Source organism: Dermochelys coriacea, chromosome 4, assembly GCF_009764565.3.
Source record: "Dermochelys coriacea isolate rDerCor1 chromosome 4, rDerCor1.pri.v4, whole genome shotgun sequence".
NCBI lineage: Eukaryota > Metazoa > Chordata > Testudines > Dermochelyidae > Dermochelys > Dermochelys coriacea.
In genome coordinates, this window is record NC_050071.1 from 105,596,478 (window position 1) to 105,621,192 (window position 24,715).

At 37.7% G+C, this 24,715-nt stretch overlaps 1 protein-coding gene across 9 annotated transcripts in view; it reads right to left on the reverse strand.

Annotated features, from left to right (window-relative positions):
* Positions 1-2,595: 2,595 nt before the first annotated feature.
* PCDH7 (protocadherin 7) overlaps positions 2,596-24,715 on the reverse strand; it is a 373,651-nt gene continuing 351,531 nt past the window's right edge. For 8 of the 9 annotated variants that reach the window (XM_038400456.2, XM_038400460.2, XM_043514032.1 and 5 more), the window contains one exon: positions 2,596-6,944. In XM_038400456.2, the coding sequence (XP_038256384.1) occupies positions 6,565-6,944 (380 nt within the window). In that variant the 3' untranslated portion in view covers positions 2,596-6,564. The remainder of the gene's footprint in view (positions 6,945-24,715) is intronic. The other variant, XM_043514033.1, reaches the window with a different exon arrangement.

The following is a 24,715-nucleotide window of genomic DNA, read 5'->3' on the forward strand; positions in this document are numbered from 1 at the left end:
TATATTAGCCTGTGGCTGCCTCTATGATGAGGGCAACCAAAGATAGAATAAAGGCACTTCCACTTCTTTCCCATTCCTTGGATCCTGTTTAGAAAGGTTTTTCCTACTGGTAATTAGGGAGGTCCATAGTAAATAAGTAGTTTATAGCACAGGCCTATCAATTTTGTTGCAAGGTTTTTAAATACATTTGAGATGCTAAGGTATCCATGAAGATCAACACATTTCTCCCAGTTGTAACCCATGATCGCATATTCCTTCCACATTAGTGGCTCAGGCTCCACCTTTTCCCCCTCTCTGTGTGCACAAGTACTGAACATCTTGCTTTAACAATCTTCCTGGTTATTTGATACATATTACCATACCATTGCAAGCAATTCCCCCCCTCTCTCCCATATCAAGTGTACCTTCCCTCCTCCCGTTTTATGAGCAGTCTGAGATCATAGTGTGTTTCACTAGACAAACTAAACCTTCATGCCTTTGGTATAATTTTGGTGTTGATTCATCCATCAGTACAAGCTTGCACATTTATGAACTATTAAGCATCTTCTACACATTCCCACAGAAAACTCTGTAAGGACATAAAATTACTTCTGCCTAGGTCATAGAATCATAGAATCATAGAATATCAGGGTTGGAAGGGACCCCAGAAGGTCATCTAGTCCAACCCCCTGCTCAAAGCAGGACCAAGTCCCAGTTAAATCATCCCAGCCAGGGCTTTGTCAAGCCTGACCTTAAAAACCTCTAAGGAAGGAGATTCTACCACCTCCCTAGGTAACGCATTCCAGTGTTTCACCACCCTCTTAGTGAAAAAGTTTTTCCTAATATCCAATCTAAACCTCCCCCATTGCAACTTGAGACCATTACTCCTCGTTCTGTCATCTGCTACCATTGAGAAAAGTCTAGAGCCATCCTCTTTGAAACCCCCTTTCAGGTAGTTGAAAGCAGCTATCAAATCCCCCCTCATTCTTCTCTTCTGCAGACTAAACAATCCCAGCTCCCTCAGCCTCAGACCCCTCAGGTCACTCGTATTAAATTCAGTCACTGCACAAGATTTACATTTTACTGCAAAGCAAAAGGGAGAAATGAAGCCAGGGTTAAAAGAGAGCATAAATTGTTAGCTTTCTCCATTTTACATTCTCATCTCTTATCATTCCTTGCAGATCAGGAAATGTATTTTATTTTGCTTTAATCACCTTCTTAGATGCAGTTTGTAAACAAGTTTTAGAGAAGAGTGAAAATAAAAGACAAAATAAACAAACATAAGGTCATGCCTTGTGTATAGAATTAATATAAAGTAAACATGAAGGACTGATTGAAGCTACTCATTAAAATGATGCCTCTGGAGGGGGTTATGACTAGCTGTGAAGGAAACTTAGGATCAACTTAAGGTTTGAAACCTTTTCACAAAAACACACATTTTAGATCTCTGCTAAAAGGTAGACATCTCCTTGATATATGCACTTATATGCAAGAGATAAGGCAAGGTTAGGGAAAGTACCATCTCAGAGGTCGATAATCATAACATGAGCCATAATAATTATGAGTACTATTCAATTTAGACTTAAAAAAAATCTCAAAGCCTATTCTGCAGCTAAGGTAATGGGTTTTATCTGACTTTTTTTGTATTGTTCGGTGGAACATCACAGAAACATTTCGCAAGCTCTCCCTTGCAATATTATATTTATAGGAAAACGTCAGCACATTGTTTTAAAAAAATCACAATGTTTCTGTATGGTAGGATCAAAGGCAGAAAAACAAAAAGAGGAAAAATAGTAAGGGACTAATTCTCCTCTCAATCAGGTACATAAGTGCACTTTTTAGTTAAATAGTTGGGAGTTGCATTGGTCAAAAATAAAATGGGGGAGAGGAGGAGTTGGGACCTACCAGTATACCTTTGTTTTAACCACAGACTGTTTGATCCTGGTAGCTACAAGATCAGATTCTTCTCACTTTTCTGCTCTTCCTTCTTGAGGATGAGTTGTTTGTGATCCTAAGTGAGTATGCGTAGATGGAAGGACCTGGTTCAGACATGGGAAGGAGCTGTATGTGCTATTGCATACTGCTCTGCAAAACCTTGTGTTAGCGCTGGCACTGCATCCTTTCTGATCAGACATTTCATGCTAATTGTTAATGCTACTGAACTTTTAAAAAAAAGAGAACAAGGCATGTCTTTTTACTCCCAAAGAGTAAATTGCTGTTTTATTGTGTGAATAAACACAGCTGTACTTTTACTTAGATTTTTTATCACTTTAATGTAAATATTTTCTAAATGCTTTAAAAAGACAGGTCACTTTCAATGTTAATGGGAAAGAAGTGCTGCCATTATAAGTATTTTATTTCTCCAGTTAAAACACACCACAAGGTAGTCAGAACTTGAAGTGTGGAATGTATCTAATCCATAGCGTACTTCACTACAGAGAAAAGTAATGCCACAGTTACATTGCCAGCTGAGGTGGCCAGTTACCAGAGCAGCATTTTTTTTTATCATGCATGAAATAAATCTGAATGTTCTGCTCAAACTAGCCTGTGAATTTGTTCATTATCTTCCTACCAAAGTGAAAGAGCCTGTCAGAGAAAGTACACTGGCAAATAGGCAACCATTTGAACATGTTATATTTTTAATTTGCAGAGACAAAAATGACAAGCAATTTATTTACATAAAACTGTACAAAAGCAAATTAAATTATGTAAAATATTTCATAAATAGAGGTGGACTAGCGTTTAATACATTTTGCCATGTTTAGCATAGGTGCGTGCATAGTGACTCATAATAAACAATGATAAATTGTTCTCTGCTTCACTATCAACATCCAAGTTGCAGAACAATAGTCAATGATTAATATTACAAACAGATCGTACCACACTGAATGCAAGTGCTTTAAAATTTAGGAAAAAGTTGTTTGAAAGTGTACCCCAGGTAGCTGGAAAATGATGCCTTCTTCCATGTGTTATGCTCTTCGGGCAGCAACTCAGTTTAATTGCTGGACTACATTCATTTCTACTGTTGTCCTCTATTCTTTTTCATTTCTTAAGGAAACACTGTATGTTTATAACTGATATAACAAACTGCTTTGTTGTTCAAGTTCTTTAAAAGCTTTTTAGCAACAGCAATATTTATGGCAGATTCATTTGGCCTTGCTCTACATTTCCTACTTGACATTTCCTACCTTCCTAGGGTAGCCTTTCAGCCAAGCATCTTCGATCCCATTTTAGTTCTTCCTCACAAAAAAATAATGTCTACGTTGGTTTTTTTCTGAAACTCAGGCAGCAGGCCAGTCAGAAACCATATTGAATAATATAGTCGATCTGGAGGTTCAGAAGGAGCATTAGATTTTAGACTGAAGCTACAGACTTCTCTAATACATATAAAGTTATATAGTTATGCATCAATCTATAAATTTGTCCTAATGTAAAATACATGCAAAGTTCATTTGAGTTTCCCATGGAAGGAAAAAAAGGACATTTTTTATACTGTACAACCAAAATGGAATGGCAGCTAAAAGCAATTAAGAGACACTAAATCATCAATTTTCCTGACAAAATGAATTTATGACGCCTTTCTAAATAACTATATGGTATTTATCTATTGTAATCTATACTGTAGCCTTCCAGGCAGTAGATTGGAAGTAAAACAAAAAGCAGTGCATAGCTAAGCTACAATCTGGTTTTCATAATCAAAGATACTTAAGACTGGTCCAATATCTGAGTTTGGCAGAAGGCATTTTTTTAAATATATTATTTATAATTTATCAGAAAATAAACAGGGATCAATATACAGGTTCACAAAAGTTGGGAATAGCCCATTACCCCTCAGTGCCCAAACCCAATCACCTTTCTAACTATAACAGGTATAAAAGGCACAGTTGCATATTTTGCATTCAATCTAAATTTTTTTTACTTCATTTTGTATTATGTGTTTATTTTTACAAAAGCACTCTATATATGGAGTGGCACCAGATTAACCTATTTCAAATGAAAAAAAAACCTACAAACACAAAATGTATTTCTGTGTCATGCCAGGTCATAATAGTAATTGCCATGTTATGATGGGTAGTTCTACTATAATTACTGTGAATATTTAAAGTACATTGATTTTTTTTAAATTATTCTTTTCACACCCATTTTAGTTCTAAGGAGTTGTTCACAAGTAAATGACAATGGCATGACTGCCTTATGTGGTGCAAAACCAGGTGAGTGACTGCTGATCCATTTAATCTGAAGGTCTTGTATGACCTGTATTAATAGCTTTTTAGAAAAAGGGTTTAAAGATATTTTGAAACAAGTCATCTAGTGGTTTTCGACTGAGTATTAAATAAAAAGTTCCTATTAAAGAAAAAAAATTGTTGAACATCTGTTATGCAATTTTGTATTCTGTTGAAGCGTGCAATAAAACTGTGTATACATTACATAAGCATCTTTAGAATCTTTTTTTTTCCTTAACAGGATACTTACAGATTATACAATGCAGTAACTGTTCTTTACAGTCTCATAATAAAGTACTAATTTGCATCTCTCCATAATTTAAATAATTAAATGTAAAAAAGTTCAATTATTAATCTTTGTTTTAATATTTTTTTCTTCATAACTTGTGTCCATTCATCATAACTTCTACACACAAACTAGCATCAAAATGAAAACTAAATTTAAGAGGGGAATGTAATGGCCAAAATGGGCACCCCTCTATATAGAGAAGAGAATTTGAAAAGTAAATGTTGTGATGAGTTGTACTGATTTACTAACCTATATTTCAGGCTGTTTAATGTTATATTCTCTATGTAATTCTTCAAAAGGAAGAAACTACCCAAAGCTACATTGTGACTACAGTCTACTAAACAGCCATCTAGCCATGCCTTAATGCCAGGTTAAACACCCAGGGATTTGAATGTTTGCACCCTTCTCAAACTGTCCCCACTGTGTTGACTGATTGTCATTTTCATCTGAATGTCTGAGTTCAGTATTCAATTATTACTACATCATCAGCTACAAAGCAACTAGCTCAAGTTCTGCACATTTTGTTGCTTTTATTGCACAAAAACCTGTTTTGTTTCCTATTCCCTTTAAGTAGTACACACTGTGAGAATTGCCACTGGCCGTAGCTCTTTGCTATCATGATTAGTTTGGATTCCTTGTGACTTCTCTCAAGCTACCGTGTAAAGGATCATATCAATGCTCAAGTCAATCCAACCGTTTGTTACCCTCCTTAAGTGTGTTGAGTCTTGACATTTTTTCATATTGCACAGGACTGTTTTAATGCACTTGTGTTTCAAGAAAACTTGCATCATACCTTTGACAAACACAATTGGTAATCTGCAACATTGATGACAAAAGATTTAGCAAGCATAGCTTGCACTCTGAAAAGAAAAATTTTTACTTGACTTGCAATATACTCTTGTCACTGCATCATACCACTTTTTCCCCCCATCTACCTTCCCCCAAAAGTGTTCTGGGTGATTTCAACACCTCTGATTTTTTTTTTAAATGTAACCTTTTGGAAAATATTCCCTGGAACTGGCAGTATCCTATCATACAACAGATGCTGTATGTTGTTATAACATTATCAGCAAACATCTTAGTAGTTCTTTTGGGCATTCTACTAAAATACATTGAAGTAGTAGTAGGTCATCCGGGCTTGTGGACTGTGTTGCTGTGCAAAATGTAATTGAATGTGTATTTATGTGTGCATGCATATGGTTTGTAGGTACACTGGATTTCTAAGCCAAGACCAAATACTTAGCAATTCCCCTGATCCATAGTGCGCGATCTTTGGCCTTTTTAGTTACTATGATCATCCCAACTAGATATATGTCTTGTCCAAAATAACATGAGTTTAACAGTTTATCATTAGAATGCTATGGTACATATGACATTAATTTTGTTACGTTGAAGTAAGCCGATAGAGTTCATTCTATGGCGAAAACAGAACCCAGAGTTCATGATTCATAGGGAAATATGCCATCTTTTGGACTGCAGTCTCAGGCTGAGTATAATTCTCTTGCTTCAAGCCTTAGGTGAGAATATTAAAGCTGTGATCTTCACAAAGTGTCTATTAATGGTTATCCCTTTATATTTACCTCTATGTTTGTACGCTTTCTGAAGGAACATCCCTGTTGGGGATCAGCAATGTTCAGATGATATGCTTGGAGTATATTTTCCCTGACCTGTTATCCTTAACAAGCCAGATGACAATCAAACAAAATCAGAGTGGCTTAAATCGTGCTTCAGCAGAGGGGTAACAACAGTGTGTTGTGTTCTTTTAATCAGGCTTGTTACCATGAAAGCAATTTGCAACCATAAATTTAAGAAAATAAAAATCAGTGAGGGAGATTAGACATGCAAGGACAACAATGGTTTCTACATTGTACAGTATAGTCAGGCAGACTATATAATTAAACGCCTGATATGGAGGCAGAAGTGGCAGGCAAAGCTTTTGTCTCTTTGGTGGCCCCCTCTTTTTTTTTTTCTTTTTTTCTTTTTTCCTTTTTTCGTGCTAAACTGTTTTGATTTTAAGATTTGCCCCTTTTCCTTCTTATGCATGAATGAACCTTGTTGTGGCTTCTTTATAACCTACAGGTAAACTTCTCTTCTAGTTAGAGTATTGACAGGAGATGGCTTGTATTCCCCTGTCTGTGTAAGGGGGATATCCTCTGGATTGGCTTCCTCATTTTTGCTGAAGCTAGCTGCGTTGAAGGTCTCATAGGATGAGGTCAACTTTTTGTTCAGGAGGTTTCTGTTGCGATCACCCATGAGGGAGGCTTCTCCATTGGCCAGCTTTTCCTGACTGCCTCGTTCATCAACGGGCATGAAGGTGGAGAGTTTTGGCTGGCTCTTCTGCTTCCTTTCAGGCGAAGTGCGAACTGGCATCCAGCAGGAGTCCGAGTGGCCATATTCATCACACTCTCGAGTACATTTCCCCGTCAGGGCTACATCTGGTAGAGGCCTCGAGTCTGAAAACAGAGGAGAATTTCCTTTTTAAAAATGTACTGAAAACGTCTTCCCTTCCTCAACGTGATTAATGAACTTTTAAAACAAAATATTTTTTAAAGTTTTTGCATTAGCAAAATCTATAAAGGTAAAAATCACTGAACCTCATGTTAACTTTAATAATACATATGCAACAACAAGGTATGCAATTCTACTAGACATTGGCAGCACAAATTACTGAGAAGTGTGGACACAAAGGCACTTCTTGACATATGATATTATTTTAGGCATAATTTTTAACGACTTTTGGGACCAATTAGCTTGTGAATCTTAACTTGACTGGATACTCACACTGTCATAATCAGCCAGATGCCTCATTTTGTGCTGCCCATTTTCTTTAGCTGATTTAAACACAAAACCTTTCTTTTGGATTCTTTGTAAAACACATTTCAGTATCTTATTAATAGAATCTAAGGCCCTGATCCTCCGAACACTTATGCATATGCTGTGTGCAAGAAGTCCTGTTGTCATCACCAGGGTTCTGTGGATATAAAGTTAAGCATGTGCATAAATCTTCTCAGTACTGGGGCCTAGGGCCCAGATCCTCAAATACATTTAGGTGCCTAAATACCTTTGAGGATCAGGGCCCAAGATGTAAGTACTGGACATGAAAAAAGCAAATTAAAACCAGTAATGAATAAGTGCGTGCAACTCCCCTTTTTCAGTCTAATATGTACAGTCAAAAGTGTTGTGCATGTTCATGTAGGAACCTGACTGCTGAAGTGTTGGCTGAAAGGAAAATGTTTTGTGACTACGATGTGCTGTGTGGAATGCTGTAGTTCCTGACCTCTGAAGCAAAAATATTTCAGCTATTATACACACAGGCCACCCACTGAAATCAGCTGGGCTTTTGGTTCAGACAGGGCTCAGTACTGCAGCCTGTTAGAGGCAGGTGTTGTTAAATTATTTTGATATTTACATAATTGCAACTGAAATTAGGAAAAGTATGTTATTTTTTATATTATACACACACACACACTTCCAAAAATTGGGCCAGATTCTGATAGTCTGGTTTACATTGAGCAGTACTCTACTCTGTGAGCAATCCCAGTTACTATTAGTCCAATTCAAGTAAGGTACTACTCAGCATGAGGAAGAGTGGCGAAATCTGGCCTTATGTCAATAGGTAGGTTTTCCACAGTTTTTATCGAAATATTATTATACAATGTAATAGAGTAAAATGCACGTCATTTGAAACTATTTCACCTTCTTAACATTTTTTGCCCTATGATCTTTTTGATTGCTATCAAATCCCACTGGGAAATATTTATTCCTTTGCAGTTTAATTAATCAAAAAGAACCCTACATAAATTAACTTTCAATTCTGTCATAACTAATCTTTTTTCCCTCCAGTAGTATGAAAAGATTTGCAGTGGGTAAGTTTTTGGTATGGGATTTTCACAGATGCTTACTGTTGTCTTAAATCTTCATTCATCAGTCAATGGAAAAAATCCTACTCAGTCCACAATTTCAATGGAAGCAGAGTTACTCCAACACTCAGTGCTTTTGGAAATCCCAGCCTTCATGGTTATCCCACCATGATGCTTATCTGAGGAAGATTTCTTGTGGAATTCCCTATGAGGAATAGTGAAAAGACTGTACCATCTTACAATTAACTATCATAGAGCACTAAGGGCTAGATTTACAGAGAGATTTAGGTACCACATGTATTCACAAAACCTCCACTAAACTGCCCTTGGATCCTGTAAGTGCCTAAACTCACAGGCTACCTATGTTTTTGCAGTAAAACTTCCTTAGATGCCTATGTACCTGCCTCTGAACATGCACATTTCTGCCTTATGTTAGGCATCTGGATACCAATCTCCCACCTACACCCCTGTGTGATTCACAAACTGGGGAAAGAGAGGAGTTCCTCCGCCTAACTTACCTGTGGGGCTTGATTTTGTAGGTGGGCTCAGAGGCCACCTAATTTCACCCAAAATAGCTCAGGAGGAGAAACCTCCCATATAACCTTTAGCCCAGTGGTTTGAATACTCACCTGGAATGTGGGAGATCCCTGGTTCACCTCCCCCTTATACCTAATAAGAGTTGAACAGGAGTCTCTTAACTCAGGTGAGTGTCCTTACCACAGGGCTATACATTAGCTTGACAGAATTAGATTTTTATTTTTAGACAGATAATATTGGTATTTATTTTACAGCTTCTTTTAGATTTTTATCAATTTAAATGTTCAGCTTCAGGAAATTATGTGGGAGTCAGTCAATAGGAGAGGGCCGGACTATTTAATGAGAGTAGATGTTGATTCAAAAAATTACAGTTTTATTACCACTAATACACAAATTGTCAACGTAGGTCAAAATATACAAATTAAATATCCTTAAATCAAACTCTAATAAATTCTCCAGCAGCATTTTTTTTAACTTTGCCTAGCTGCAAATTTCAATTATTGATAGAAATATTGTTGTTGGTTTGTACTTGTATGATGAAATTGATGTTTACCTGGATTTACTGATAAAAATCTAATTCTTTCAAACCTAGTTATAGGGTATTCTGATGTAGATCTCAGTCTCTCCTGTTGAAGCAGTTCCACATTGTGGAATAATTACAGAGTACTTGGAGCAGGGGACTGGATCCTAGGTTGCCCACATCCTGGATGAGTGCTGTAATCACTACGTTAGAGTCACTCTCATGTATGTGCTCTCTCTTGTTCTCTCTGTCCCAATGACTAAGTATTTACATAATGCTACAACAGGTGAGATTGAGAGATCAACATCAGAATATCCCATAACTCAGTAGTTAAGAGTGCTTATCTGAGAGATGGGAAGACAGACCCCTGTTCAAATCCTCTCTCCCACTCAGGCAAAGGGGGAATTTGAACTTGTGGTCTCCCACATCCCAAGTGATTATCCTAACCACTAAGCTAAAGGTTATAAAGGGTGATGGTGGTTTTCCTCATTAAACCATCACTGAGAATCTGAAACATCAATAGGCACCTCCCTCCATCCTGGATTTAGGCACTGAACTCCTGAGTGGGTTAGTGCTGGGAACACACCCTTCTTCTCGACATCTCCCAGTGACTAGCTGAGGCAGACAGCTGCCTAGCATACTGGCTTTTGTGAATCCCATTCTTAGGCACCTATCTCCCTCCTCTCAGTGTATAGGAGGCCTTAACATTTAAGGTTTGTGATTACCAGTGATTTTCTCAATGCCTAAAAGTTAGACATTGCAAACACTTAAGTCCCTTTGTGAATCTAGCCATAAGTGTCAAGATTTTCATGGGACAAACTATATATTCAGTTCATGAATGTTTTACACTGTAGAGGATTCTCTAATTAAAATAATGTTGTATACTGTTTAACGTTTCAATATCCCAGTGGCTTCAATAAGAACAGGAATGGATCCTAGATTGGTCAACCCTGGTTACTCATGTGTACTTGACAATGAGTTAGGGTTATTTTTTTACTTTTGCTTTTCAAAGACTTTTCAATTTAGGCTTAGCTATGCCTCTCACAGTTTTCTTCTTTGGTGATGGATAATAGAAATATTGTCATTTGTCAGCCTATCAATTCTTAAACTACTGTGGCCTGGGAGTTGTACACAGAATGCAGAGACTATAACAGGAAACTGTTCATCATGGTTAGCGTAGAATTACTCTCACACTCCCTAAAGGTAAGAAGCAAGGATAATAATTTATTACTGAGGCCCATATGATACTGATTTTTAAGCAGGCAAATCATCTTTTTTTTTTTTTATTTAGAACAAGGCAAAACTCATTCCTACCTATCTTTTCTCCTAATAAAGTCTCTGATTGTTTTAAAATGAATTATAAAATCAATGACCATTCAAAATAATCATATTATTTGAATTACTATTACAATAGTTTTATATATCTACTGAATGGCAGTATTTGATCTGTTTATATTTAACATGGCAGTATAAATAAGTAAAAGAATAGTTTCAATTACTTTGAATCAACTACTTACTACTTGGGGAATTTTGAGCCAAAACATTGAAAATTCTTCCCCTGTCCCCATGTGTCTCTGTGCCCCAACTCAGCCAACTCCTCTCCCTATGTGGCCCTGCACCTCCCTCCCCCGTGGCCCTGTGCCTCCACTCCCATTCAGCCCCTGCCCCAGTCTGTCCTCCCCCAGTAACCCTAATGAGTTCCTGTCTGACTCCCCAGCATCCCCGCACTGTCTGTCTCCCAGTAGCCCGTCTCCTGACCGGGCCCGACGGGCACTGGCAAAGAGGCAGGTGCTCTCTCTTCCCTAGCTCGCTCTGGTGGGTAAAAGGTGGAACTGCAACAAACTTTCCAGCAGAAGCTTTTTTCTGTGCAAAAAAATTAAAATATGCATGGCTCATTAATTATGCACATACACAATGGCGCAGCATTTACTCAGGAGTAAATGCCATATTTTAGGTTTGTTTTTTCCTTAATATATCAGACAGGGCCTGATCCAATGCCCACTGAAGTCACAAAGAGTCTGTCAACATAAGTGCTGTAGCTCACGAAAGCTTATGCTCTAATAAATTTGTTAGTCTCTAAGGTGCCACAAGTACTCCTTTTCTTTTTGTCAACATAAGTAGACACTGGATAAGGTACTTCAAGGATTTTCCATTTTGTTTGGCACTCCATTGCAACCCTTCTTCCCTTTCAGACAAATGCAAAGTTTGTTTTCAATTTCTTCATTCTGAAACTATGATATTTGCTACTAAATCCAGAAAGTTATAGTGAGATATAATAAATACAGTAAAAGTGAGCTGTAGCTCACGAAAGCTTATGCTCTAATAAATTTGTTAGTCTCTAAGGTGCCACCGGTACTCCTTTTCTAGTAACTTGAAAGTCATCCTTTTGACTAGTTCTCCTTTCAGGTAGCATAAGGACACTGTGGTTGTCCTCCAATTGCCTCCTCACCATCAATGCATTCAAATGTGTGCTTAAATTTTAAGCAGACAAGTACACCCATTGGATGGAACTACACATGTTAAAAGTTAAGCATGTGCTTGAGTACTTTGGGGTGGAATTTTCAAAAGAACTGCAGGCTTCAATGGGAGTAGAGCTAGGACAATGCTGAGTGCTTTTCAAAATCCCACTCTTGCTAAATAGGATTAGTTATGTGTTTAAAGTTGTTTAAGTGCTTTGTTGAAATTGAGTCTTGTTTATTTAGCTGCTGTAATGTGACATATCAAAGGGTGTCCAACATTATGCTGCATTTCAGGAATATTTTTCTTCTTTATGAAGTTCATTAATCTTATATTCCATATAACCCAACCCATAAAATTATTTCACCTACCAAGTAATTAATACTATTCCTACTGATTTCAGGTCCAGATTGAAATGCAGTGATCTTACATTTTTATCTCTTCATAAGCAAGAGCTACTAGCTCCCAGATGAGATTAATTTCTACTTTTTACATTTAAATAAAAGTTGCTTTTTATCTGCAGCATAATCCACATCCAAACACATCTACAGCCACGAGACATGTTTTAAATAAAGAATTCATTTTAAAATTAAACCCTTCAATGGAGACTACACACTACTAACTGACAAGCCTAATCAGATAAGACATATTGCAGTATTTGTCATCATAGTTGGTAGATAAATATCAAGAAAGACTAAACCAGATTTCTATCATAGTCCCATATCTTAAAACGCCATAGGTATATCTAACACTGAACCACCCCCCTTCCCAAAAAAACCCCAAACCTGCAGCAGTGAATCTCAGAGATGGTGTCAATTAACTCAGCCTTGTACTATGGAACGAAACTAGCCGTGTAGACATTTGGGCTCAGGCGGGAGCCCAGGCTCAGAGATCCTCTCCCCACAAAGCCTAGGCTCCAACCCAAACCTGAACATCTACACAGTTATTTTTAGCCCTATAGCATGAGCCTGAATCAGCTGAGCCAGGCCCCGAGACTTGCTGCTGCAGGTCCTTTTTTGCACTACAAAAATATCCTTTGACTCAAACAGATGTTTTTAAATGTCAATGATAAAAAAAAATCACTGTGCTAATAAGAGAATGATCCTTGTGGGACAGTATTCCTCCTTGTATAGATTTTCTTATTTATTATTATTTTTATAGTTTTTATTTTGTGCATATACTACTCATTTTAATCTTTTTTTATTTTTTTTAAAAAGTGAAAGTTTCTCTGTCTTCCCATGCACTGCAGATAGTCTATCACCTTTACATATCACTTGTCTTCTCAGCATTGAATTTTTAAAACCAGATGCCTAAAGTTAGGCTCCTGTGTCCAGGTTTAGGCATCTAAAAAAGCAGGCAAATTTCAAAAAATTCTTGAGCACTCAGCAGTTTCCATTAACTTCAGTGGAAACTTCTGGAAATTTTGCAGTTTTAGACAGCCAGATCACTTACTTGAGTGCCTAAATTTAGTAGCCACATTTTAAAATCTTGGACTGAAACTAACTTCTTTAGGGCAATGTTTGGAAAGCACCTAGCACATGTTGTAACAATTACCATGTTACAACTAAAATAATACTAGCACTTATGCTTTCTGCTTTATGGAGGTTGGAAATATAGGTGAGTGAGTACCTGGGCACGCAAGAGACCTGAAAATGTCAAATATTCCATTTCTAACAACATGAAGCCTTAGTGCCCAAGTCTAAGTTGCAGCAAGTTGTTACTTATTATTTTCCAACCTAAAGACAACTGCACTGAAAAAAGGAGATTATCCAACTCATGAATCTGCTGATGCAGCTAATACATCAAAAAAAACTTAAAAGATTGAGGCATTGTGCAGGACGTATATAACCCTGTGGCTCAATTTCGAGCCCACTTGGCTGTTCTTTGTCTCTTACCTCCTTGTCTGTAACACAAAATATAAAAATTCAGGTTCTCTTCCCCAACCCCTTAGGATCACCCTGGTCTCCAGCACTATGGACAGAAACAGGAGTACGTATCTTTCCTATAGTTTGCATTTTCCCCACTGACTATACTTTGTATTTTTAAAATATCACCTTTTTGTATGACCTGCTGTTGATACTTTTACAGGAGTGTTTTCCAAAATGTTAGGTGTGTCATTTAAGGGGTTGTTAGTGTGTAGGACTAGCCAGGCATGCAAAAACAGGCCTCTCAATTGTTTTGCAGTCTCATTTTGGGGGGGGAGGTAGAGGGTGATTGTGAGAGGGGAAGGTGTCTAGCTGTCATGATTGTAAAGAAAATGTTAGAAACAGGAAGCCAGTGTAGATGATTTCAATGTCATTTGCTTGAGTTTTCCAAGAGCCTAAAACAATAGCTTTGATCTGTGAACGGTCCCCTTCATTTCAACAGGTGATAACTCAGTTGTTAATGATAATACATGAAATGCTAATAGAAACAATAGTACTACTCATCAAAGCACATGCAAAAAGATGAAATATCATTGTGCAGAGCTACACCACAGTTTCTCTGTGTGCAGGTGGGGGAAGGGGTGCATAGAACCATTGGGGGAGGGAGATGCCACATATGATGCACATATAACAACATATTGAGGTGTTAAGGGGGGCAGAATTAGTGTTATTTTCATTAAAGGGACGGTTTAAAAAGTATGGGATACACTGATTTCAAGAGTCTAAATTAGGTAAGGGCTCTGATGTGCTCCCTAAAGCAACACGCATAATAATCATGGATGTAATTATTGATTACATTTTTAAAATTTTGTTGAATTTATGAGTTATTTTTTTAAATATCTGTCTTGTGTTTTCCATGATTCCTTTGTATAGGAGTATTAAAATAAGGGAACTTATTTATATGCATATGTATGTTTATGAGATTGTGGATGGCTGTTGCTTTAGGGCTAGAAGGATTGCTTATTATCAGGAAACCAAGGCACCTAACACTTCAGAGAGAAAGTGTGATTCACATTAAGATAAAAACAAATGATGCAGTACTTTTTGTTTTTTGTTTTGTTCTGTTTTTTATAGGAGGTTAACATGCATGGAGCAGTAAGCTCTGGCAAGCATCAACAAAGTGGCATAAGCCCCACACACTACAAATCAACTAGCTCACACTGTAATCCCACCCTCCTTCTAAAGACACAGATATGCACACTGCAAAAGTACCATTAATATGTGCACCTACTCAGATTGTGGACATTCCTTTAGATATACCATTCCCACACAATTACTTCCTATGTAGCTTTGTGTTCACAGACAGCACCAGATTAATAATCCTAGCTCTTAAAGCTCTTTTCATCAATAGATCACAGAGCACTTTACAAAGTAAGTCAATTTCATTATCCCCATTTTCCAGATGGGTAAAGAGAGGCATAAAGGGAGGCAAAATGATGTGTTCAAGGTCACCAAGTAGGCCAGCACAGAGGTAGGAATAGAACCCAGGTCTTCTGAGTCATAGTCCGGTTTTCTCACCACATAAATCCAGATTGTTCTTTGCTCATGCACATGTTTGGAGACCTCTCTTCTCTTACACACCACACCACACAAAAAGGCTGAGACAGTCATAGTCCCTGTACACGAGGGTTCACATGCACTAGTTACACCTGCTCCTGGAGGTGTAAATTACCTCCAAAATGGATGGAGTAATTGCCTTCTTACCCCCACATCTGCACAAAAGATATGGTACAGCTTGCGCATACCCACTGTGCACTGGGATACTGGGGGGAAAGACTGCTTCTTGAGGCACAATTCTTACCCCAGAGCTCTTCCGAGAGAAGTTGGCTCTGCACTAGTCGCAACACAGGACTTGCCTAAATAATACCATTAAGTCCATAATATCTAAAGCAGGCATGATGTACATGTGAAGTTATGAGCAGTTGTCATTGCCATGTAAGGGAATATCAGAAGATGAGCAAGCCGATTATGCTGCCTCCCCTGCATGAGCACATCCCTTTACACCACTCTGTAGTTCCAGCTGTCAAGGTCCTATAAATTATGTCCTTGTAGTGTTTACAGAAAGCCATAAAAAGAGCAGCCAATTTCTTCCTTGCTCTCTCATTGACAGCATGGCGAGTTTGAGTTTGGCTCAAAATATATATTTTTGTCCACCTCCATTCCCTTTCCTGCAACATGTGTTCCTTGCCCTCCTTGCATAAATATATTGCAACCTGAGATGCATATTATAATCATAAATGTAAGAGTACCAAGCTTGTGTAATTAAACAAGAGCCATGTACATAGTTTTCATATTAAAGTCTGGTGTATAAACTGTGAAATAAGAATCAACTACCGTATATTATTAGAGAAAAAACAATGCAGAATGTAACTGAGATGATGCATGCTATACTAATACACTTAAGAAAACTGATCAAATATATGATAGCCACAGCAGTACTGCCTTGGAAATCCCTACCTCCTAATTGCAGCAATTCAGTGAGCTGCACCTCAGTCAGTACTGTGGCATTTTCTGACATGCCAAGACACTATTAAAATACTTAAACACTTTTGAAAGCATCAGCGACTTCTTTCTCTGCACCTTAGGCTAAACACAGTTAAACAGCAATTGAACATATCTCAAGAAGCATTTACTGCCCCAAGGCTTGGACCGCTGTCATTCTGAATGTGGCATTATCGTGTACTCTAGGGATAGCGCATGCCATCTCTAAAGCAGTCTTGCTGAATAAAGTCAAACACAAATCTTCTGTTTGAGACATGCAAACTGCTCCACAGTAGTATGCATTAATTGCTTTTGGACTGCAATAATTTCATACATATCGTGCCAAATCCCAAGATCCTTTTAAGTGTTTAATAAATAAATTAATGAAATAATTCAGAGCATGGCATGGCTTATATGTGAAGAAAGATTGAAATGATTAAGACTGTGTAGTTTAGGAAGAGAGAAGGATATAAAATATCGGATAGCAAATTATTTCCTTCTTGTAACACAAGATGAAAGGAACATATAATCAAAAGCTACACGTTTAGAAGTGATGACAAATATTTCTTACCCAATGCATAATTAACCTGGGAATCTCATTGCCACAAAGTATCACTGAGTTCCAGAGGTTAGCAGGATTCAAAAATGGGATTTTCAAAATCCTCTGAAGGAATTAGGTACCCATCTTTCACTGAAAGTCAATGGGAATTATATACCCAGTTCTCTTATGTATTTTTGAAAAAAAATCTCACTCTATATGTTTATATGGATGCGAACATCACAGTTACATAAATGGTCATGCTTCTGAGCATAAACCAGTCATTAACTACAAGGGGTTAGGAAGACACTTTCCCGTACTGACCAGTACAAGGATTCTTGCCCTTTAGGGAAAAGTGTGTGGTACTGGTAACTAGATTGTGGGTCTGCTACAAGACGGTAATGCCTATTGTGACACCCTGACACCCCAATATTCACCACTCATGTAATTAGGATATGTTTTGTACAAAGTATGTCTTGTGACGTATCATTCTAAAAATCTTGATCTGCTAAACATCAATATCTCATTGGATTGTATGTCTTATTGTCGTATGTGAAGTTATGAGGTTTGGCTATGTATGTGTTACTGAAACATGTTATGAGGTTGAAAGCATCCACAAACAGCTTTTCAGGTACAACAATAATAAGGCTAAACCATGTTAATAGCTTATTGCGGAAAGGCACACAAGCACAGGGATTACCCTAGGAACTGTGTACAATAGAAACCTCTCAGGGCTAGCACTGCACAGCGGGAACTATTTGACCCAGGTCTCAGCAAAAGAGCTTTCCAGCAAGTGGAAAGATGATATAAAAGGGGGACAATGACATCATGGGGGTCCTCACTCTCCCTGCATCAACACACCTGGAAACACCTAAGGGGCAAGGACTGAACTGTGGGAAGTGATGGTGCAGGCTAAAACGATCTTTAACCTGTGTCGGAAAACCTGGGAAAGCCAAGGCAACTTGTGCCTTAAGAGTCTGCCAGCCTGTTTATCAATCAGGGTGAGAATTTGCTAATTTATAGCCTACCTATCTAGTGTGTTAAAATCAGTTTATGGTTTTTGTTTATTTACTAAGGTAATCTGCTTTGACCTGTTGGCTTAATCACTTAAGATCTGCCTCTTGTATTTAATAAACTTGTTTTTGTTTTAAACCCAGTTTGTGTAATTCATAACTGGGGTGAGGGTGGGGGGGAGGGGCAAAAAACTGTGTCTCTGTGTCTCCATATTGAGGGAGGAGATGAATTTCAATTAGCTTATGCTGTACAGTTCTCTATGCAGCACAAGACAAGACAATTTTGGGTTTACTCTCCAGAGGGCGAGTACTTGAGCGCTGGGCAAATCCTTAGGTGAAAGCCTTCCCATGCAGAACTGATTTCAGTATCTGTGTCTTTCTGCAACTGTGTGTGTTCCTACCTGTGTGTGTGCTAGAGAAGGCCTGGCTTAGCAGGACAGGGTTAGGGAGCTCAGGCTGGCGGAACAGGCTGGCTCAGTGGTACGCCAGTACATCAGGTGGCACCTGGATGGGGCGGGGAGGGCGGGGGGGCAACTGGTCATACCTATATTTTACTAAAATAATAAACAGTGGACCTAGCCTTTGCAGTCATATCTGGGAAGGAAGCTGGGAATGAAGACTATGGGAAGGAAATCTCCCCTTATTTATGGTTGCACCCAAGATCTTTGGGGGATGTGCTCTCTCTGCAGAAAAGAATAAGATTACAGTTTAATCTTTTTTGGGACATTTCCACCGTGCTCACTTATGACAATGTTTGTGCCCTCCCAGCCTTGCCTTCTTTTAGCCCATCCAATCTCTACTTTCTACCCCAGCACAGAGCTTGCCCCCATGATGCACCTTCCAAGGGTTTCTGCAAGGCTAATTCCCTCTCCCTTCTCATGTGGCAGGGGCGCATAAAAGAGCCCTTTTATGGGCAAATGATAATTTGGGCCTGCAATAAAACTACTTTCAGATAACAGCCAATGAGAATTGATCTGATTTGGCTGACTGTGTATGCTTACTGCAAATTAGTAAAGCCTCCTTTTCAAGTAAATATAGTGTTAGAAAGATTTAGCTACTTCACTGATTATTTTACTGATCACTTATTTAATAATTTTAAAAGGGCATTTTAGAATAACATTTAGATTAAAATTCTGTCCTACCAAATATTGCAAAAGAGTCCACTACAAATGCAGTTTAAAAACTCCTTGTATCCAACATTTAAGACATGAGTTAATCGAATAAATAAATAGAGAAACAAACAAAAGGCCAGTAATGTTAAGCAAAATGTCCTCAGGGCCCAGCATGGTAACTTAATAATTTATAGGTTTCAGAGTAGCAGCCGTGTTAGTCTGTATTCGCAAAAAGAAAAGGAGTACTTGTGGCACCTTAGAGACTAACAAATTTATTAGAGCATAAGCTTTCGTGAGTAACAGCTCACTTATAGTACCCTCTAGCTGTATTCCAACAACTCCACTCCACTTAACAGCCTTATCTATCAGCTAAGACCTGATTTGGCTCTCATTTATTCCAAATCAGGAGTAATGCTACTGAAGTCCATAAAGTTACATGGGTGTACCACTGGTACACTGGTAACAGAGTGGAGAATCCTTAATATATGTACTTAATATGCATTTGGTCTAGTTTTATTTATTTGGCATCTTAGCAGAGCTTTCTCTGTATTACAGGAAGTATCAGAGTATTCATTCATCTAGATTTAGAGATATTTCCTTCTTAGTTTAATTAATTAGCTAGACTTGACTAACTAGTCATCTACCTGCCTTTGGGCAGGTAACCAAAGAATCATTACCCAAGTAATAAAATCATGGCTTTAGCAATTTTAAAAAAAATTCAGATACAGTTGTCTCCTAGCAAGTTATGTAACATCTTGTGTTCATCTAATTAGGGGATGAATACAGAAAATGTGTGTTTTCTAAATTAGTGTTCTTACTAGCCCCTTACTATTGCATACATAGTTCCCCAAGGAGAATAACAAATATTATTTATATTAGCACAGTACATTTATTGTTTAAAAGGGTACAAAGAGCCCTTTCTGCACTATTGAGGCCAAACTAAACATCTGTGGTCAGCAGACAACCTAATACGACTTGTATATAGTATTGTGCATAGCTGAAACCTAATTCTACATAAACACCAATTTATAATGCTGATTAAGTAATATGAAAGAGCAATATCATGTATTTTAAAATGTTTTTTCTTAAATATTTCCACTTTAGCTCAGACTTTGGTATTTCATTCCTGTTAACACAAATTTAAAATGAGTTTAAGACTAAAAAGTACTAACATCCGTGATAACAATGGACTAAATACACTCAGTTTAATATAGAATCTAGAATTTAAAGTAATTCCCTAGATTTTAATTTTCTAGAATTAAGTGTAATGGTTAAATCCATTAGCAATCCAGTTAAATCCTTTGACTGTCTGATTTATTTCTACCACTAAAGTGGCAGCAAATCTTTCTGAGAAGTAGGACTTAACATGACTTCCTGAAGTCATATAGACATTAAGATGTAGGACACGTTTTAGCTATCTAATTGTTCTGCTGGTCTAATGCTTAAGTATTAATCTGTCACTGAGTCAAATTACATACATTTAGATTATTCAGTAAAATGTGTCTGTGCTTAAAGTCTGGGCTGAAACAATTCATTGGTGCAATTAGAATATCATCCTTCCTGAAGCAAGCTTAAGAAAAGTCTCAATCAGGGCTCAAAAGTCAACATAATTTCATTGATCATCATATCAAAATGATGGGACTTCAGCAAATTGAAGGGAATAGAATGTGACCAGCAGATATTGTTACCTTGTCCCAACTACAGGACATGCTTCCTGTTCATTTAATATCTTCAAACTAATGCTTTAAAATTTTCTTTGCTAGTGCTGCACCTTGGGAGGGAAAACACATTCTTGGCATGGGCATGTGTGCACATGACAAAAATCCCACTCCCTGTTTGTTCTGACTGCTATCCTGAAGCTCTTTGCATACGAAAGCAACTTTTCTCTTGGAATTTCTCTCAGTGATGCTCTATAGATAGAGCCAGTAGACATAGTGTATGATAACAAAGCCAGCATTTCCATTTTGAGATTAAAGGCCAAATTGTGGAAGGTGCTGAGCAGAATTAGGCCCCCTGCGTATCTTGTTTGGTTTGTGCAGCCTCTACCGGCAGGTAGGTTAAAGGTGGAAATATAGATTTAAAAATATTTTAAAAGGATTTACTATGTGAGACAGCTGTGTAGATAGGGGGATAGTTTGAGCAACAAAGTTGTATGCTAACTATGTTGTAAGTTTAACCTATGCTTAAATGCTATAACAAATACTTTATAGAGACTTTAAATTCTTGTTTCAAGGAATGTAAAATTCAGTGTTTAGGTAGATTTTACAATGAAGAATAAAATAACGCATGTGACCTTTCATAATAGGCCTGATACTTGTATGACGATGGATAAAGATTACAACAGTAAAATGACAGATCATGGTCAAATCATTTAAAAATATTACAGATTGGCTTTGAGGGAGAACACTGTATTCTTTCTTCTACATCTTTCAGCATGTTAATCTTCTGAAGATGGTTTCGACCCTTACTAGCTGACATTCATTGAACTGTTTATCTGCTCATGACCACTTCCTTGCTAAAAGTAAAACATTTGAAATAATTTTACACTGCACAGCAACTCATTTTCCTATTGCTGGACTAGTTAGATCCTAGGCAATTCTTGTGTGAGAGAACTAAGAAATATTATACAACAGACATATTAAAAATAGGAGCAATTATTTCCCAACAGAAGTATTTCTAACTCATCTCTTGGTTGGACTGTGTCAGTAGATTTCAAAATTTTATTTTATTTTTGTTACAAGACATAGTTTAATCCAAAATTTGACAAAAAGTGTGCTGAATCCCTGTTAATGTGTATTAAAATTACCTTCAAATGGGGGTGGATTGGGGGTTAAGAAATCTCTCCATGCTCTGCAAACTAATGATCCTCTAAATAATGCGGGCTCAGCATGAAAATTTGAAGGGGAAAACAAATATCTTGAGACTACTTGTCTTTGTAAGTAACTGTCAAAAAAAAGTTGCTTTGCAGAATGAAAACTAGCAATGACCTCAGGGCTTCATTTAGCCTTTATGCCATGTTAAGAAGCTTCATTTAATTGTGTGAAATCCTGTCCAGTAAGAGAGAGGTCTAATTATCTGCCCATGATGTACCTGTCTGTCTCAAAAATGAAGAGAGGGATTTAGTATGATCAGACATATTCAAAATTATGGTCAGGTTTTAGGTAGAGCACTGGTATATGGTAAACTGAAAAAGAATACTAGCCATACATTATCCATGCAGTCAGTAAAAGAGAATGCCTCTTATGTTATGCACATACTATCAAGATAAGTACTACAAAAAAGCAATTTTTCAAGCTTGACAGTGTTTTAATGTAATTATTTAACAAAAGTCTGTCCAAAAGGTATTTGATTACATTACATAAAAAGATGTTACTGATCACTATTAAGCATAAAAGACAAGATAAATAACAAACAAGTCATGAAACTGACACATAAATGGAAATATTCCCATTCTCAGTGCTACACCATATGGCTATACAATTTATATATGTCATGTTGTAGCCTTCACGGCTACCAGGTGGGTGAAGTAATATCTTATTGGACCAACTTCTTTAGGTGAGAGACACAAGCTCTTGAGCTACATAGGGCTCTTCTTCCAGTCTGGGAAAGGTACCTGAAGAGCTCTGTGTAGCTTGAAAGCTTGTCTGTCTGTCTCTCTCTCCAACAGAAGTTGGTCCAAAAAATATATATATTACCTCATCCACCTTGCCTTTCTATACAACTTAGTCAGAAGCTGATAACTAATAAATAATAATTATAATAATACCATCAAAGAATTTCAAGAGAAATGGAATGCAGCACATACTTTGTAGTAGATAGCAATTTGTTTGGACAGAAAGAGAAGAATGTTATATATGCCATTTAAATTACAGAGGGCTTTTGGTAGGTTTGGGCCAACAGTGATTAAGTTTGTATGGTGATAAAACTAAGGCTCCAGACAGATTATTAAAGGTTCACCCTTCGGTGGGTGCACAAAGGGGAGGACACAAAGATGACCCTTTTCTCATTTGCCTTCATGAAGGGATAAACCACAATATGACTGTGGAGCGCAGGTCCTGCTCCCTGCTAGTGCCCTGCATGTAACTGCTTGAAATGGGAAAAGAAGTGATGAGGTGCAGACAAGTTCATTATCTCCAAGTGTGGCAGAACCTTTACTCTGGCATGCATCCCCTGGAGGCCCCAAAGGGCATTCTGCTGAATAGCCAGAATTCCTCCTGAGGATTTAAGCCGAAGTTCAGCACTACTGCATCTCCTCTATCATGCCTCTTTCTCCCAAAGGTGGAATCTAGCCCCAAATTTACTGTCCCAAAGTACAGAGATCCATGAAAGGGTTTTGAGCCTCTCATTAGTTTTATTATTTAAGCATTTTATTTTATTACTAAGGTGACAGATTTTTTTGTAGTAGTAAATATGTGGAAAAATCTTCACACCTCACAAAATGGGAAAGTCAAATAGAGAAAGATAATGAATCTCTTCCTTTGATTTATACTCCATTGAAAGGGTTTTTGTCATTAGCTTTTTATTGATTTTCAGCTATGTGTACAGATTACAGCATGTGGATTAATTACAAACATCAGCTCAGCATGGTTACAGACTCATGGCAGATTCATCTGGGTTACAGTCCATTAGTAATTAAGTATTAAGCACGACACTAATTCCCCTTACTCATGTTCAGTAGACAGGCTGTAGCATATCCATAAAAATGGCTCAAAGGGATACTGCCACTGCTAAATATATCCAAGAGGAAGAGTATCAAGTTGTTACAGAACAGGAAAAAGGAAAAGATACAGTGTCAGAGGAGCTGGGTTCAAAATATAGGGCAGATTAATCTATCTGTTGAGACAAAAACAGAAGGCAGGCAGAAAAAAAATGCAAAAACAGAAACCTGGCTGAGGCTTTTGGTGACTGTAAGGCCCATCCTAAGGGGCAGTGTGGGACTCTGATGGGGTCTAGCTGTGGTACATACATGGTGCCAATTGCTACAGAATCTGAATGCCTCACAACCTTTAATGTATTTATCCTCCTAATACCCTGTGAAGTAAGAAAAGTGCTATTATCCTCATTGTACAGATGGGGAACTTGCCAAAGTCATATTAGAAGTCTGTGGCAGAGATGGGAATAGAACCCAAGTCTCTGGCTAACATCATAATCTTTGGGCCATCCCTCATCTCTAAGTAGAGTGGACACCTATAAAGGTTTTGGAGGTTTCTTACCTTCTTTCAACAGAAAATGGCTAATGCCATTCTCGGTATATTAACAGGAGTGTCATAGAGAAGACAATGGAAGGAATTGTCCCACTCTATTTAGGACTGATGAGGCATCAGATGAAATATTGTGTCCAGTTTGGGGTACCACACTTAGGAAATATGTGGACAAATTAAAGAGGACAGCCACAAAAATGATAAAAGGTTTATGATTATGAGGAAGGGTTAAAAAAACTGGGCAAGTTTAATCTTGAAAAAAGAAGACTGGGACAGAGAGGGAAATCTGGTAACTGTTTCCAAATATGTTAAGGGCTATTATAAAGCAGACAGTGATTGTACTCCATGTCCACTGAAGATAGAACAAGAAGTAATCAGCTTAATCTGCAACAATGAAGGTTTAGGTTAGATTTTAGGGAAAACTTTCTAACTATAAGGCTACCTAAACACTGAATAGGCTTTCAGCAGAGGTTGTGGAGTCCCTGTCATTGTCCAACCTTTTCTTTAAAACCTCCAAACACCAATCAGGAATGATCTAGGTATAGTTGGTCCTGCCTTAGTGCAGAATAAAACCTCTCAA